Source organism: Python bivittatus, unplaced genomic scaffold (assembly GCF_059951505.1).
Source record: "Python bivittatus isolate LINGU-HERP-01145 unplaced genomic scaffold, Pbiv_v1 ctg000270_np1212, whole genome shotgun sequence".
NCBI lineage: Eukaryota > Metazoa > Chordata > Lepidosauria > Squamata > Pythonidae > Python > Python bivittatus.
Genome location: NW_028277050.1, coordinates 62,571 through 78,629, shown reverse-complemented (window position 1 = coordinate 78,629; position 16,059 = coordinate 62,571). Strand labels below are relative to the sequence as shown.

At 43.2% G+C, this 16,059-nt stretch overlaps 1 protein-coding gene across 1 annotated transcript; it reads left to right on the top strand.

The window, feature by feature from the left end:
- The first annotated feature begins 1,208 nt into the window (after nucleotides 1-1,208).
- Nucleotides 1,209-15,630, top strand: LOC103061760 (putative DBH-like monooxygenase protein 2). The gene is made up of 13 exons (XM_088138612.1): nucleotides 1,209-1,490; nucleotides 2,478-2,624; nucleotides 5,781-5,942; nucleotides 6,143-6,226; nucleotides 6,366-6,533; nucleotides 7,273-7,375; nucleotides 8,372-8,538; nucleotides 10,715-10,806; nucleotides 11,800-11,896; nucleotides 12,007-12,066; nucleotides 12,500-12,630; nucleotides 13,573-13,687; nucleotides 15,388-15,630. Exons 1-13 carry the CDS (start codon nucleotides 1,209-1,211, stop codon nucleotides 15,628-15,630), a joined length of 1,851 nt encoding a protein of 616 aa, XP_087994738.1.
- The last annotated feature ends 429 nt before the right edge of the window (nucleotides 15,631-16,059 follow it).

Genomic DNA, 16,059 nt, shown 5'->3' with positions numbered 1-16,059 from the left:
GTCCATCTCCATGAAATCATCAGGATTTGAATTCCACTCAAGGGGCTTTCCCTTTTCAAAAAGCCTAAGTGGACCCAACTGATTTGCCTCGGTTGCCCTCACGTTCTTATGAGAAAAATAAATCAGTGTTTTAGAAGGGATAATGGTGAAACTTTCGTAACAAAAACCGGCCAGGATGCCAAAAGCTCTGATCTAGGTAAAGGAAAATCCAAAATAAATACAATGATACGAACTACTGAAATCCTTTGCTAAAGACCCAGATTAAGTGTTCTCCCCACAGTTCGTTCTCTGTCTCTGTCTCTCTGTCTCTCTCTCTCTTTTGCAGCAGATTAGCCTGTTAAGGTGGTGATGAATCTTTTTTAAAATAAAAAAAGAGGCATTCCTAGTAATGTGGGAGGATGGGGCATCACTTACAATATATTACCTAATGGAATAAGAGGGAAATGAAACAATGGCAAGACAATTCTATAAGCCTGGGATTGGGCAAAAGCACCTGGCTACAGAGGCCTATTTTACTTCAATGGACCAATAATTACAATTTTGGAATATTTGCCCTGTTTGGTAGCACTTTTTGACCCATTGTTCATATCCCAAACAAACACAAAATGTAAGACACATTTCGTAGTTGGAACCTGGTGAGAAGTCATGGGGAACTGCTTGGATCGTGCACACTGACATACAGATCGGTGGCTGCCTGTGGGACCGTGCAGTTTTGAGGATTTTGCCTGCCAGACCCCTAGACTGAAACAAAGAGGCTGGAGGGAACAGAGCATGACGTCTCCTCTCTTTCTTTCCTCAGACTGAGACACCAACAAAGTTAGAGGTGGTCAAAATGTTCACACACTTCAGAAACGTTCTGCTTTGCTTCACATTCAGTAGAGCCTACATCTTCACCAATGCTTCTGGAAGATGTGTATTTTGCACATTTTGCAATACTTGGACAAGAAGAAGCCTCCCTTATGTAAAAAGGCATCAACAAATGCCTTTTGGGAAGCATGCCACTTTATTACATAAAATGAAAGACAGATCCTAGGGTCGAAATCTGATCTTGCAGAACCAAAAGTGTTGTCCTTCCTCTTTGGCGGGGATCCCAGCTGGTCCCAGTTTTTTGTATAAATTGGGTCTCCTCCACCCCGCAGGATGGTTGTTGAAGGACAGCTCTGTCAGAAGACACGAGAGAGAACAAAAAAGCAGGGTCTCCTGCAAAGATGAACCATTCATCCATGAAAAGCCTGCTGTTCCTCACGTCTACCTTGTGCCTTTGCTCCAGCCACTCCTTAGTTCCCCGTCTGCGTTTCTCTGTATTCCTGGATCCCAAGCATCAGACTTTCCTCCGATGGGACTATGATGATGAACTTTCCATTATGAGTTTTGAGTTTCAAGCCCAGTCAACCGGATGGGTGGCTTTTGGCTTCACCGTTAATAAGGAGATTTCTGGAGCAGATTTCGTGATTGGTGGTGTTCTTCCTGATGGCAACATCTATTTCTCAGTAAGGTTAAATCACGAGTACCATTTCATGAGGAGCTTGGCTCTATGGGCAACATTGAGGCGGGAGGAAGGATATGTTGTAGTTTGAAGCTACAAGTGAATTTAGAGATGATGGTTTCACGTAACCAATGAGATATCTGAAGTGTCATTTACGCACTGCTGGGGCAACGTGGCATTTTCATTCTTGCTGGAGCCCAAGGACTGGTATGGCAGAAAAAGCATCCCTGATGGCTTTTGCTGTTGGGCTTGCTCAGTTCATGTTGGAAGGCACAGGAATCATTAATATGTCCATTTTTGAGGCCTAATTTGCACTCTGAAGGCAATACTCCCCCAGACCTCAACAAAAAAGGAAGAAAAACCCCTTCTTCCTTTAAAGGGGATGGGGAAATGCCAACAGTTTGGGAGTTTATTTTGTCTTGGTTTTTTTTCCTATTGCCAATTAATTTTATTACAGGATTCCTATGAAATGGAAAGTCTGGGCCGCCACCCACATCTGCAGAACTTCAGAGCAGATTCTTATTTTTTGACAAGAGTTCCAGGATGATTTTTCATTATAATATCAAGAGCTATGGCTTCTTCCTACCAAATTACAAGCTAATCTTTGCCCATAAGCCTAGCCACATAAATGGGGTTTCCTTTTATAAAGTGTGTATACACACACACACACACACACACATATACAAATTTGCAGCAATGCAGCCTAATCGCATACTGAATAGATAGCCAGCCACAGTATTTGTGGTCACTTATTCCCAAGTGAGCATAGATCAGAAAGCATCTGAAGGTGTAAGAGGATGATATTATATACATACCTACCTGATAGCAATTCACGCAGCAAGGTGTGTGAGAAATGAATGCAATGCTTCACCCAGGGTCATCCAAGGAGGTTCATTCAAGTGATGGTCTCTCCAACTGGATGGTCTCTCCCTCTATCCATCACAGCATACTTGATCTCTTGGGCTTTCTGAGTTCTTCCTGTCTCACTCAGGACTGGCATGGCGTGAACGAGGATACCATCTTGGAAGATGAGAGTCAAGATTATGAGCTGCTGTCCTTGACCCAGAATGCCACTTCCACCACCATGGCATTCAGGCGACCATTCCGGACATGTGATGAGCATGACCTGGACATCACGGTAATCAAGACAATGGCACCAAATGCCAAATGCATAAGCAAGGGCATGAACATGAAGGACACAAAGGAGCAAGAATTTGCTGCCACCAGGCGTGAACTGCCTTTACTTGTTGCACCGGGAGAGCCTAAAAGATGTGCTTTTCCTTCCTATTGAAACAAGCAGCATTTCAAGGGTTTCTTTGCTGTCCAGATGTTAGCTCACAAAGGGGATGGGAGTTAGAACATAACACAAATAATGACTGAAACATCTTATGCAGTGCTATCAAAATGCAGTAAAAGTTGCAGTGTAATAATCTTTAGAAGCCTATTCAAAATCTGAGAACACACTTAAAATGAAATGTTGGCAGAGGGGAGAGGGCTCCTTGGAGACTCCGCCTTGCAGATGCAGGTAGCTGTCTTCAAGGCATGAAAACATATGGATGGATTGTGCCTGCAGGCCCCGTATCTCCGTTCCATCTCTTTGCCACTGGCAAGGTAGATAAAAGACTTCAAACAACCTTCCACTACTGCACAAAACAGCTAGAAATCTGAGACTTGATCACATCCCTCCCACACCCACACAGACACCCTTTCCAAGTTGCATTGTGCAACTTCATCGTGTCTCCTAAGTGCTGGTGTTTAACTTGGGGCAATTCTTTGCTTCCATACCAACCCAACCAAGGCCTTCAGTCCTCTTCTGATATCTCTGTCTCTTATCAGAAGTGAAGTGGGTACAAATTAGGAAAAAAGACATTTGGGCTATAGAAGCTCAATTGTGACCCAGCTAGATGATAACACCTAGCTGATTTGGGCTGATCTGGAAACGCTAAGCAGGGTCTGGTTAGTACTTGGGTAGGAGAGCACCAGGAAATTCTAACGATATCAACAATCATCCCAGAAGGAGACAATAGGAAATCAGCCTCAGTACAGTGCTGTTGTCAAGAAAGCTCCACAGGCATGTCTATGAGGTCAGCAACAGTCACGCTTAACTAGAAGATGTGCCTTGATGTCCCCACACAAGATGTCAATGCTGTTTCCTTCTTGGTGCTGGCCAAAATCCTTGTTATTCATTTAACCTACTTTGGAGTATTGTCACTTGATCTGCTAGCTCTTACTTTAGTTGTAGTTGTATTTGCTGATTTATATTTAAAAACCATGAAATGAAATGGCAATCTTATTTTCTTTACAATGGAAAGAAGGAATACATTGGTTAAAGGGGTTTCCATGCATGTGGATGGCTGGGAACCCAAACAATGGAAGGAGAGGGGATCAATGGTTATGATCCCTACCCTTATCCCTAAAAAGGGTAAGGGAATAAAATGCCCACCAGGCTCTTCCATCTAAATGAGAACATGGGCTCCAGTTGCTGCCAAGAAATCACCGAGCAGCAAAAGATAATAGGCAATCCATGGAAGGACTGGGACATTGGTGCGGGGGGCAATTATTTTCACAGAGGGCAGCAGGGATAATTGTCTTCTCAAAAGCAGCACAAGGACCCCCAGGTCTTCCACAGACAATAATCACCACTTCCTTGAAGTTGTGAAGGGCTGTTGCTACCCTCCCAGACTTCTCTTTAGGCAAAGGCAAGTCTCATGCAATGGTGACGCACGTTTCTGTTTTCTGCAGAAAAGGACTTCCAAGATTCCTAAGGGTGAATGAATTCAAGCACTTAAGTAGCCCAGGTTCATTTAAATGTTCTGAGCTACATTTTCATATTATCTAGCATGTGTGCCATATGTGTGCCAAGTAACTTTTGGGCTTGAGAAACATAATGGTACAGGTAGTCCTCGCTTAATGACCACAATAGGGACTGCAAATTGGTTGTTAAGTGGGGTGGTTGTTAAGTGAGTCATCAAGTGACTGGACCCAATTTTACTATTTTTACAATAGTTGTTAAGTGAATTATGCGGCCATTAAGCAAATCACATGATCGTTAAAGAAATCCAGCTTCCCCAATGGATTTTTTTGCTAGAATTTGCTTAATGGCCACATGATTCCCTTAACAACCATGGTGATTTGCTTAACAGGTGTCATAAAAAGGATCACAAATCATGATCACGTGACCGTGGGGGTGGTGTGATGGTTTGCAACAGTTGTGTGAATACAGGTCTTAAATCTCATTTTCCGAGGATGTTGTAACTTTGAACCATCATTAAACAAACAGTTGTTCAGCGAGGACTACCTGTATAACATAAGTGAAATACAAATAAAGGAAGTATTGAGGAATCAGTGTGGGCTTTAACACTAGCATTGGAAGGATCAAAATATTGAATATGCAATCTGAGGTCAACCAAACTGGAAAGCCTTCAGTTAAATTAATTAACTGATTAACTGATTAAAAGTTAAGCTGATTCTCCAGTGAGTTATTAAACAAAATGGGTTGTTACTGAAAATTTGGGATGCTGCACATATGCCATGCTATCAATTTCACAGGGGAGCACTACAGTGTCATCAAATGTTTTTTTCCTGTGGTTTCCTTGTGTTTCTTTAGTCTCCCAAGTGAGAAGGTCCATAAATCTGCCTGAGTACCTGTGTATGCACTGAAGTTATGATTCCCAGCTGTTGGGCAGGCTGGGCTAGGAATCCTAGGAGTAGCAGGTCCAACACACATGGAGGGCACCAGGTTGGGGAACTTCTGATCTAAGCACCCAAAGGCATTCCTGCCATAATGCCTAAATATGACTGACTCCTTTGGAACTAATATTGGCACTTCTTAAATGTTTGTTTCAGAAACTGACCGCTGTTTCAGCAAACTCTCCGTCCCCAACAGTTCAGTTCTGTGCTTGGGGCGCTTTCAGAAGATGACCAACTGCCTTAATCTCCACAAAAATTCAAGTCTAAATATTGTTCATATAGTTGCCCATGCTCAGAATCAGCGTCTGAACTAGGGCGGATGACTTGCTTATTGCTTGCTAATTCACCATAAATAAAGCCCATGTTGGAAGAACAAAGGTCACAAAGGAATGTAATCATACTTATCTGTAAGAATATTAGTATGAATTGGTGTCAAGATTCGTATAAGATATCTGGTGAGATAGACAATTGCAGTAGTAAACAAACAAGAGCTCCAGCATGTTGAAAATTAGGAAGGTTACTCCCTTGGGGCTGCCGGTGAAGCTGAACATCCAGGGATGTGTGATAGGACAGAGGACTTTCTTTTTCATTTGTGCCTACACAGGGTGACACACAACGCCTCATGGCTGCCTTTGGCACAAATGACACGGTTGACTTCTTCAAAGGAAAAATAGCCCACAAATCTCTCTTCTTGATGCTGGTGGCAACTGAAGAGGAAATGAACAATCCCAAGGTCTATTATACCTACGATTTGACACTAAATGATGTAAGTATCTAAAATTGAAGGCTCTTGATGGAAAGCTCTTTCCATTCCATAGCCTTCAATGGTCCCCAGCAGACTATTCTCTTTCATTCATTGGCCCTTCACTCTGGTGACCATAGGATACACAGAGCAATGCAAATCTATTTTGAGATGAGAGTTCTCAGGCCTGAGATATTTACCATGTGTTTGGCTTCCCTTTTCAGTTTCCTGTCCCACTGGATGACACCACCTATGCCTGTACCTTTCTCCCACTACCCATGGTCAAGACAAAACATCATATCTATAAGGTAACTGGAAAATCAAGCAGGGTTACATTTATCTGCTCTGCTGGTGAGCTTGACAGTTACCCTCCTCCCAGACTGTAAGAGCTTTTCATTTGCTAGTATCTTCTATCTGGTCTGACCTTGTCTTTTTTTATGTCCATAGTTTGAGGCCATAATCACACCCCAAAATGAAACACTAGTGCACCACATCCTGGTATATGCCTGTGGCAATGGAAGCGTGCTGCCAAGTGGAGTCAGTGACTGCTATGGAGCTGATCCGGATTTTGCTCTGTGCTCTTATATAATTGCCGGCTGGGCTGTAGGAGGAGGGGTGAGTGGATAGATCTTCCAAATCAGGTTAAATGGTACCTGTTTCTGACTGAGCTACTCCACTGTTGTCTGAAAGCCTATCTTGCATTTGTCAAGATTTTATTTCATAGCAATTTCTGGGAATGAGGGAGGAATGATCCGATACGTTGAAATATCGGCTGCATAGGGATCATAGGGTTTGCTCAGCTTGGTTTTCTTCTTGCAAATGTTTCATGACCAAGTTAGATCATATCATCTGGGCTTTGACACAAGGGAGTGGGGTTTGCTGGCTGTTTATGCAGCTTGTTCTAACTGTCTGGGTCAGTGTTGTTGAAGTTTGCATGCCTTAGAGCTCAACAACACCAAGATCCCAACATCCTCATCCTAAGCTGCATATATTCTCCGATATCAGCCATGTATCATTTCTATATAGCTCTTTTTCAGGTATCAAGGGGTACAATTCACCACTACAAATTCCTAGAGAATCTCCCACTGAAATGAAAAGCAATTCTGCAAAGGTTATTACAAACGTCACTATTTTATCCTACAACCCTACATATGTATATTTAAAAGCAAAAGCATTGAGTTCCTTGAGGCTTTTCCCCTGATAAATACATCTAGGATTGTGTTTGAAGAGCAAATGTGCTCTTTCCCATCTGGGCAAGAGACCGAGTGGCATTACTGTCAAGTGACTCTCTCTCTCTCTCTCTCTCCCCCTACCCCCCCCCCCGCCCCCCATCTACCCTCTTCCCATAAATAAGCCTTGCATTTTCCCAGAAGAAACTGGCGTCTCCATAGGGACACCAATTGATCCCCAGTGGGTCCGGCTAGAAATTCATTACAGCAATTTTAATTTAATTCCAGGTCAGTAAAAGTGTGTGTGAATTGATTAAAGGTAACATGAGAGACACAAACAGGTTTCCAAGGATAGAGGCAGAATGGAAAGATGCACATGTTGCCAAGTCCCAGGGCTTTTGAAGAGTCAAAGTCCAGATGGAAAAAAATGATTATCTGTAGGATATGTTTCCTATATCCATATGGGATAGACCAAGTGAGCAAGAGAAGGAAGACTGTACCAAAAGCTCTATGATTTTATTTGAGGAATATGTAATTTCTCACAGTCTTGCCCAAGGTGAGATACTGTGGAGAGGAGGAGGAGGAGGAGGAGGAGGAGGAGGAGGAGGAGGAGGAGGAGTTCCATTTAAGTGAGCGGAGGCAACACAATCCAGAAGTGAGAAACATGGGAAGAAAGCATTTCAAGAAGACTCTGGTTTAATTAACTCACTGTAACTCTGTCTGGGAACTCACTCTCACAGGTTCCAGATTCTGTTTTTACTGCAGACAAATGTTAAAGACATCCTTCTGAAATCTATGTTGGTTTTGCTTCCTTGGTTTGCCGTTTTTTAGAGCGTGATGCCCAAGAGCTCTAAATCTGGAGTAGCTTTGGACTGCCATTTCATACACATCAGGAAGAATCAATGCATAATGGAAGTCATAGCCTTATGTGTGTTGGGTTTCTATTTCCACTGCCCTCAGCCAGCATGATCAAGTTGGAACATATCTGGAAATACCAGTTTGAGGATGACTAGATAAGAACATCAGAAGTTTCTATGATTTCATCTAATCTAGCCAGTACCTCTGGGACTTGTAGGCAAGGCACAGAAAAGAGTGGTTTATCTGATGCTTGTTCTATGTATCTGATACAATACTGGAATGAGTCCATTGGAGTTGGGCGGCTAATAAATTCAAATAAATAAATGTACTGATTAATGCATAGTTCCTTAATGAGCGGAAGCCACAAATTTTAGATAGCTATTCAAGTGCTGTTTCATTCAACTCTGTTGTTTTTTTGTTCCCAAGGCTTAATTGATAGCTCAGGCCTGCGACTCTTCTATACCCCGGAGCTGCGTCCATACGACATGGGGGTGCTACACACAGGAATTTACACCTTTCCTGTTCATTTCATTCCCCCTCGAGCAGATTCTTTCTTGTCTTATGGCCTCTGCAATACCAGTCGGTTTGACGAGGTAAGCTTGGTAGCCCTTAGCCCACTCCATCATAATCTACCAAGACACCCAGGTCCTTCTCACAAAATGTACCTGCTGATTTAGGTACCACTTATCTTGTACCTACATTTGATTTTTTGTACCTAAGTATAGAATCTACCTTTTTTGCCACTGAACTGCTTTTCCTTGGAAAATTATATTTTCAAGTTTACCGAGATCCTTTTAAACCTTGATCTTGTCTTCTGAGGTGTTAGCCATCCTCCTCACCCCAGCTTTGGGTCCTCTGTAAATTTCCTGAGCACCCCTTCTATCCTCCTGTCTAAGTCATTTAAAAATGTTGAAGTACACTGGGCCCAGGACAGAACCCTGAGGTATCCCACTGCATTAAGGACTATGCATTGAGTACAGTTGTTCAGCCAGCTGTGAATCCATCTCATAGGAGGACCGTCCATTCCACATTGCTCCATTTTATAAAAAAGGATGCTACAGTCAACCTTATTAAATGCCACACTAAAGTCTAGATATACTACATTCACAGCATTCCCTTGGTCTACTAATCTAGTCACTTTGTCCAAAAAAGCTATAAGATTAGTCTGGTACAGTCTATTTTTTAAATACCCATGCTGGCTTCTAGTAATCACCTTGTTCCTTTCTAAATGCTTGCAAACCCACTTCCTGATTACCTTTTCTAGGGTTTTCCCAGGTACTGATGTCAAGCTGATTGGCCTTTAGTTTCCTGGGTCCATTTATTTTCCTATTTTTAAATATTGGAGCAATCTCTAGGCTCTTTTCCAGGCTTCTGGCACTTCTATCGTACTGCACCTTTCTCAAGGTGTTACTGTTAGTGGTTCTGACATTGCAGTCACCAGTACCCTTAGTACCCTGAGACATAATCCATTCAATCCAGAAACTTGAACTCATTCACAGCAGCTAAGTGTTCTCTCACACTTCCATGCCTATTTTGACCTGCATTTATCTTCTGCCCTCATGGTATACTTTCTGACTGGTTGGACCACTTTTCCTTTTACAAAAAGACAGTTGCAAAATAGGAATTAAACAATCCAAGCTTTCTCCCTGTTGTCCGTCAACATCTTGTCACCTTCTCCACCTGACAGGGCAACCTTTCCTTGACTTTTCTCTTATTCCCATGTGTCCAAAGAATCCTTTTTGGTTACTCTTGGTGTTTGTTGCAAGCCTCACCTCATACTGAGCTTTCACCTTTCTGACTCCATCCCTTCAGATCTGGGCTCATTCCTGATATTCTAATATGCCACTTTTTCTATCTTTTAAACCCGTCCTTTTTGTTTCTTAGTTTATCAGAGAGCTCTTCATGCAACCATGCCATTCTCATTGTTTTCCTCCCATTTTTCTTTCCCTTTGATATTGTTTGCGTTTGGACCTTAATGATCTTATTTGTCAGAATTTCCCAAATCTCCTGACTATTTTTCCTTCCAAGTACTGTATTTCCATCCATGCAGTCCTTCCTACTTTTTCTCTTAACTTATTGAAGTCAGACACTGATCGCGCTACCCATTACGCCCACACCCATTTTCCTCTTTGGGGCTTCTGTTGGGTTTCCCCTCAGCTTCCTCTCCCTGCTGTCCCTGGAACACTGGGCTAAAAATCCTTCTCAGAAGCCTCCAGGGAGAGAACCTCCAATCGATTGCACAGCTCCAGTGACAGGGACTGTCTCTTGGTTCCCTCAGTCCTCCAAATCACACGCTTGCAGGGCTCCTGTGGGAGTCCCTTCCTTCCTGTGAAGGGCCAGGGCGGGTAGGCAGAAGCCCAGTGGCAGCTTGTCTGGGAGGCAGGCAATGGGCACGGGAGATGAAGCAAGGAGGAACAGGCAAAGTAGTAGCAGGGAGATCTGGCCTTGCTGGGAAGGCGTGGCAGGTAAAGTTGATGTCGAAACGGTGCAGCAAAAGTTATGCTGCAGCAAAGCAGAGGTAAGGGAGAGGCGTCAAGGCAACGAGCCAAATCACAATATTTAAGACAAGCCAAATGAGAAGTAATAAAGGTATGAGAGTTAACTATCAGAGGAAAAATGCAGTCAAAGACCATTAACTTCCTGAGACATTTGGCTGTCAGGAATCAGCCTGGAAGAGGTAGAAAATGTGGAATGGAGGTTGCAGTCCCTTGGCTCTGGGCATGAGGCGTTTGTCCAGCCTAGAACTAGTTCGTTCCTTTACTTCTGCAGATCAACGGGAGTCCGGTGCAAGATATGCACATCCACGGTTATTTACTGCATACCCACCTGGCCGGGAGGGGACTGAGAGGCATCCAGTACCGGTAAGCAAAGTCTGTAGGCTGAAGAAAGCGTGACAGCAGCACAAGTCCCCCGGCTGACTGAAAAGGCTGCGCGGGTGGCTTGAAAGCAAAAGCTGAGGAGTGCTGGCTATCCATCGTTACGGCTGAGAGAGCTGCACATTTCTTGGCAGCAAGCCAGTAGCCTCATCAGACGTAAACAGGAAAGCCAAAACAGAAGGAGACTTTACGAATACGCTGTTGTCCATAGCTACAATGTTCTTGGCAGCGGTCAAACTCAAAGGGCAGGAGGGACAAAGTGGACATGGAACAGTTCCGGGGTCTAGCACCCAGTGCACAAAACATGGAGTATGTTCACTTAGCCCAACCAAGGAAAGCGGTTGTAGGCAGCACAGGTGGCAGGCAGTGGGCTGGCTCTATCCCCCAGGCTGAGCGTTCCCCTTCAGGGGCTGGTCAGCCAAGATAATATTGCTGCTAAGAGCTTTTACCCTCAACCCTGCACTGGGCCTTACTCCCTTCATAAACCTCATTCTGTAAACCCAGGATGAGGCCTGGTTTCTAACTCTCTCGCTGTTTCTGATCCAGAACATTTGCCTCCAATTTTCCCTCCAGAGGTAGCTGGGATTCCTCAGCCTCATTCAAATCCTACTCCTGCAGACATTGACTCTCTTTTTCCTGATCAGAGACTTGGGGGTACCATCCTGTCACAGACCCATGCCCCAGAAGCCTTCCCATGCCTTCTGAAACAGGCCAGATTACTCCAAAGAGAACAGCCAGTATCCTAACAAGTGAGGCTTTGTACTATATGCTGATGGACTAAGGATAATGTGAAGATACAACTATAAAATTTGTTTTCTTAATCCTATAAAGAAATGGACACATTGTCATTTGAGCTGTAGTGACCATGGAAACATTTGTCAGGAAATTATTAGATCACAGTTGTTGTTGCACCCCAAATACATCCCTCTCAGCAGTACGAGAAATGGTCTGTCTCACTGATATTGTCTCCATGTACAGGAATGGAAAACAGTTGAGGATCCTCTGTGAAGACAATAAATATGATTTCAATCTTCAGGAGACAAGAGAGTTGAAGGAGCATCTTATTCTCAAACCAGTATGTGATTCTAAGATATCTATTTGAGTTAGAGTTAGGGAATAATCCATTTGTTATTGGGACCCCATATTCTGACAGGTTTGTAATGAAGTTGCTTGCTTTGTTCACAGGGAGATGAATTTGTGGTGGAATGCCGCTATCAAAGTACAGATCGGTCAGAGATGACCTTTGTAAGTCTTGTCTGAATGCCAAAGATTGTGTGGTGGATAGACAGTTTTTGAAAATAAAATCATGCTTATCCTATAATATACAAATATTTTAGTAATAGCTTGCAGGGTCTACAATGTCCATTAGCCACTTTCCATCAATGGCTAGGAAGATAAAGCAAACTTTTCAGCTTTCTGGTAAGAGGGAAAAAAAATCAAAAACAAAGGTCAGGAGCCAGGGGAATTATAGTTCTGGTGTGGGATTGCTAATGGAAAGTTTGCGGTGTGTTGTCCAGTTAGAATTCTCAGAGAAAACTAAGTGTTGCAGGAAGCCACATTTCCCCTTATTCCCACCACAAATGCTTTCAGCGTAAGCGGAGTTGAAGTTCCTGCACAATCTGGTTCTCTTCCAGGGAACCTCAAACAAGTATTATTTTTGTTTTTTTCTTTCTCTCAGGGAGGCCCAAGTACCCTGAATGAAATGTGCCTGTTATTCCTGTTCTACTATCCTCGCCACAACATCTCCAACTGCCTAGGACTCCCCGACATTCAATATGTCGCCAATCAGCTTGGCCAGGAGGCAAATGAGTGAGTGTTCTTGGCTGGGCCCAAGGAGCAAAGTTGCTTGGATGGCACAGCTGGAGAATGTGTGAGGAATGGATTGCTACCAAAGCATCATAATGTCACAAAGCACCCTGTCGCCACTCTACTTGTGAATGCAGAATCCTCCATCTTTCCTGATGCTTAGTAGTGCAACGGGAAGCAGAATGTTAATGTCAGCAGAGAAACTGATCTACACAGATGTGGGAGGGAAGAGTCCTGAGGGAGCACGCTAAGCACGTGTGATTTGTGCAAATGGGACTGTGTATATCGGTGTAGGTGAATCTGTGTATGTGCATAGGTATATAGCAGGAGTACAAAACCTGTATTATCACCCAGACTGCACACAGCCTCCAAAGCCTTGTCTGCAGCACAAAGAATTCCTCCAAAAGTTACAGTTGAATTGCAGTTTTAATGGGACAGAATGGGGGAGATTATTAAATTGTGGAGACGTCACTTGAACTATATTTAGCTAATTTAATACATTTAAATCCAATTAAATCAAATGTTTGTCCTATCCCCTACCCAATTTTGTGTGTGTGTGCTCCCAGTATGCTTTTCCAAGGCAAAATATCACCATCATCTCAGACAGAGGTTGTATGGGGTATCCCTCAACTTACCCAGGGTACCAGATGCAACTTTAGGACTGAAAAACCTGTCCAGTGCTGCTATAGGGTAAAAATAAACTTTTCCAAATGTTGTAGGAGCAATTTGAATGGAGTCTGGCAGTAGGCTGAGCTGGAGACTGTGTTTAATTACGACACTCACTATACCTAACCATTGGCCAGGTTGTTATCATCCTCAGAATAGCTGTCTGTTTTTCCCGTGGTTAGCTTTACAGGATGCAGCTATCATGAAACACTTTTTCCATCTCCATGTTTCATCTTGGCACCTGTAGACAACTCCCTCTGTTGTGATTTCTCCCTGCAGTGCAACGGAAGGAATGATGGCCATCAACTATGTAGAATGGAACAATGAGACTATCAGGAAAGCAGAGAAAGCATGCAGGGACGCACCTCAGATTGTGACCATAAGAACCATTGATGTAAGTAGGCTTTACGTGTGGGAGGAAATGCAACTGATCAACTGGAAAAGTTAGAAATGGAAAAATAGAAAGCTAGTCTTGGATCCTGATGAGGTTTACACTTTCCATTCACTCTGTATCCTGAGCTTGGTGTGAAGAATAGCAATCAGTTAGGGAGCTTTTTTCCAAACCTCATGCAACTGAAGCTGACATATTGTCAATCTCAGCTATCAAACCAAAAAGAGGCCAGGTAATTTAAAAGTATTTATGGGGCATCTGAGTATGTCACAGCTAATTTTTCCCATCCCTTTCTAGCCAATTGGTCCTCTTGCCATCCCCCTCTTTGGATGGTCTTCCACACTTGACTTTGCCTCTGTTCATTTCTTGCTCAACATCTTTCTTCTGGTAGATTGAAAATCCCACTTCTGAGATAGTAGCCATTCAAAATTAGGACAGAAAAAGGTGTAGAAGTACATTCCTCTAAGTTCTATTCATTTCATGCAATTCCTTGGAAGGGTTTGATTTTTTTTTTCAAACAAAGATGGCTATCTACCAGAAAGTTAATAAATATTCAGATCAGACACCACACTTCGTACAGTTCCAGCAACAGATTTACCTAAAAGGAGAAGACTGGAGTAAGCAGAATATTGAAATAATCCATTCTCCTAGTAGTTTATTTTGATCTTTAAATTAGGTCTGTCTTCCCCTGACTTCATCAAGAAAAAAATAGGACTTTGCCTTGCCCTAAGGCTGGGGATAATAACCTTGGATCCTTGGATAGATTTTAGGGCGTCTGTGAACTTGGATGCCCCCCCAAAAAAACCACTTTATCTCTAACTGAAATTTAGTTTGTCTTGTAAGTGATTTAACAGATTAATAAAGAAGCATATATATTACTATATTACATAGTTGTTATTTTTTAATATTTTGATAACTATGTATATTTGAGCATGATGGGTTCCCTTTGTAATTAAATACATATAGATTGTATTAATAACAAGTAATATATATATATTTTATTTATATATGTGTGTGTGTCTGTGTCTTTATTGTAATATATATTTATAATATATATTATAATAATATAAAATAATATAAATACAATAACAAATATGTAATAAAGTAATATACATGCTTAGGCTGGTGTGGATCTTCCGGGCTGTGTGGCCGTGTTCTGGAAGTTTTGTTTTCTAACGTTTCGCCAGCACCTGTGACCGGCATCTTCAGAGTGCAGGAGCACAGACAGGAGCAGTTCTCTCTGTGCCAGGATGATGTGACCCTTTTGTGGGTATTTATTGAGATCTGAACAGGGGGGGAGGGGATTGGGGGGGTTAGGGGAGGTTGGGGGGGGTTGGGTTAACGAGTGGCTGCTTGTTTTGGTGTCCTGTCTGTGCTCCTGCACTCTGAAGATGCCGGTCACAGATGCTGGCGAAACGTTAGGAAACAAAACTTCCAGAACACGGCCACACAGCCCGGAAGACCCACACCAGCCTTCATATGCCGGCCGTGAAAGCCTTCGACAATACAATATACAGGCTTCTTTATTAGAAAATCGTTTTATGCACTTAAACACATTTTTCTGACCAAAGCTCTGTAGGTTTCTTGAGACTCTCAAAAGAGTGCATGGCACAAAAAGCTTAAGAAACCCCCTCCCAAGAAGACCGGTGAGGCCCAACAAGTAGGTGCTGTATATCTGGAGCATTTTCTGTCTTTACCTGCAGGAGGTGTTAACAAACGAAACCGGTTTCATTCGTGATATTGCAGCTTCCAAACCAACACCCTGCGAGAGGAGTCCAAGAGACATGGCTGCAGTGCCTCAACCAGAAGGGCAAGACAAGTACAAAGCTATTCCAGCCATGGCTTCCAAAGCCATTAACATGAGAAACATCTTTCCACTTCCAAGCTTGCTGCTCATACCTTTGGGTTTTGCTTGGCTTCTCATCTCCCCCCAGCATGAATTCTGAGCATCCCCTGCCCGTTTGTAGTTCTAGAGTGCCACTAACCCAGTTGTGGGGCTACTGTGGTCCATTACTTTTCTCTGTGACAGGATGGCTGCAGGTCTGGGCCCAACCACGTTTTCACTGCTGTGCGAATGAAGTGCAAAGCTGGAGCAAGCCAGCCAGCACTGGGGAGAAGTCCACATCTATCACCTGGAACTTAGAGGGGACCCACCCTACTTTTCAATTTCAATTTCAGTCCAATCCTGCTGAAAGGACCCATAGAGTTCCACTCTAGAGGGAAATGGGGCATCAGTCATGGTGGAAGCACAGGATAAGAGCCCAGGGCAGATGTGGGCAACCAGTGAATTTTACAGTAGCCTTCCCCAGCCTGGTATCCTCCAGATGTACCTGGATTGCAACCCCCAGATTTCCCAGCCAACATAGCCAGACACC

Bases quoted from the DNA above. Each gene is read 5' to 3' on its own strand.
- LOC103061760 (XM_088138612.1), top strand. From the start codon at position 1,209: ATGAACCATTCATCCATGAAAAGCCTGCTGTTCCTCACGTCTACCTTG. The intron at 2,625-5,780 runs GTAATCAAGACA...GTGCCTACACAG, and splicing joins AGCATGACCTGGACATCACG to GGTGACACACAACGCCTCAT. The intron at 6,534-7,272 runs GTGAGTGGATAG...CCCATAAATAAG, and splicing joins GCTGGGCTGTAGGAGGAGGG to CCTTGCATTTTCCCAGAAGA.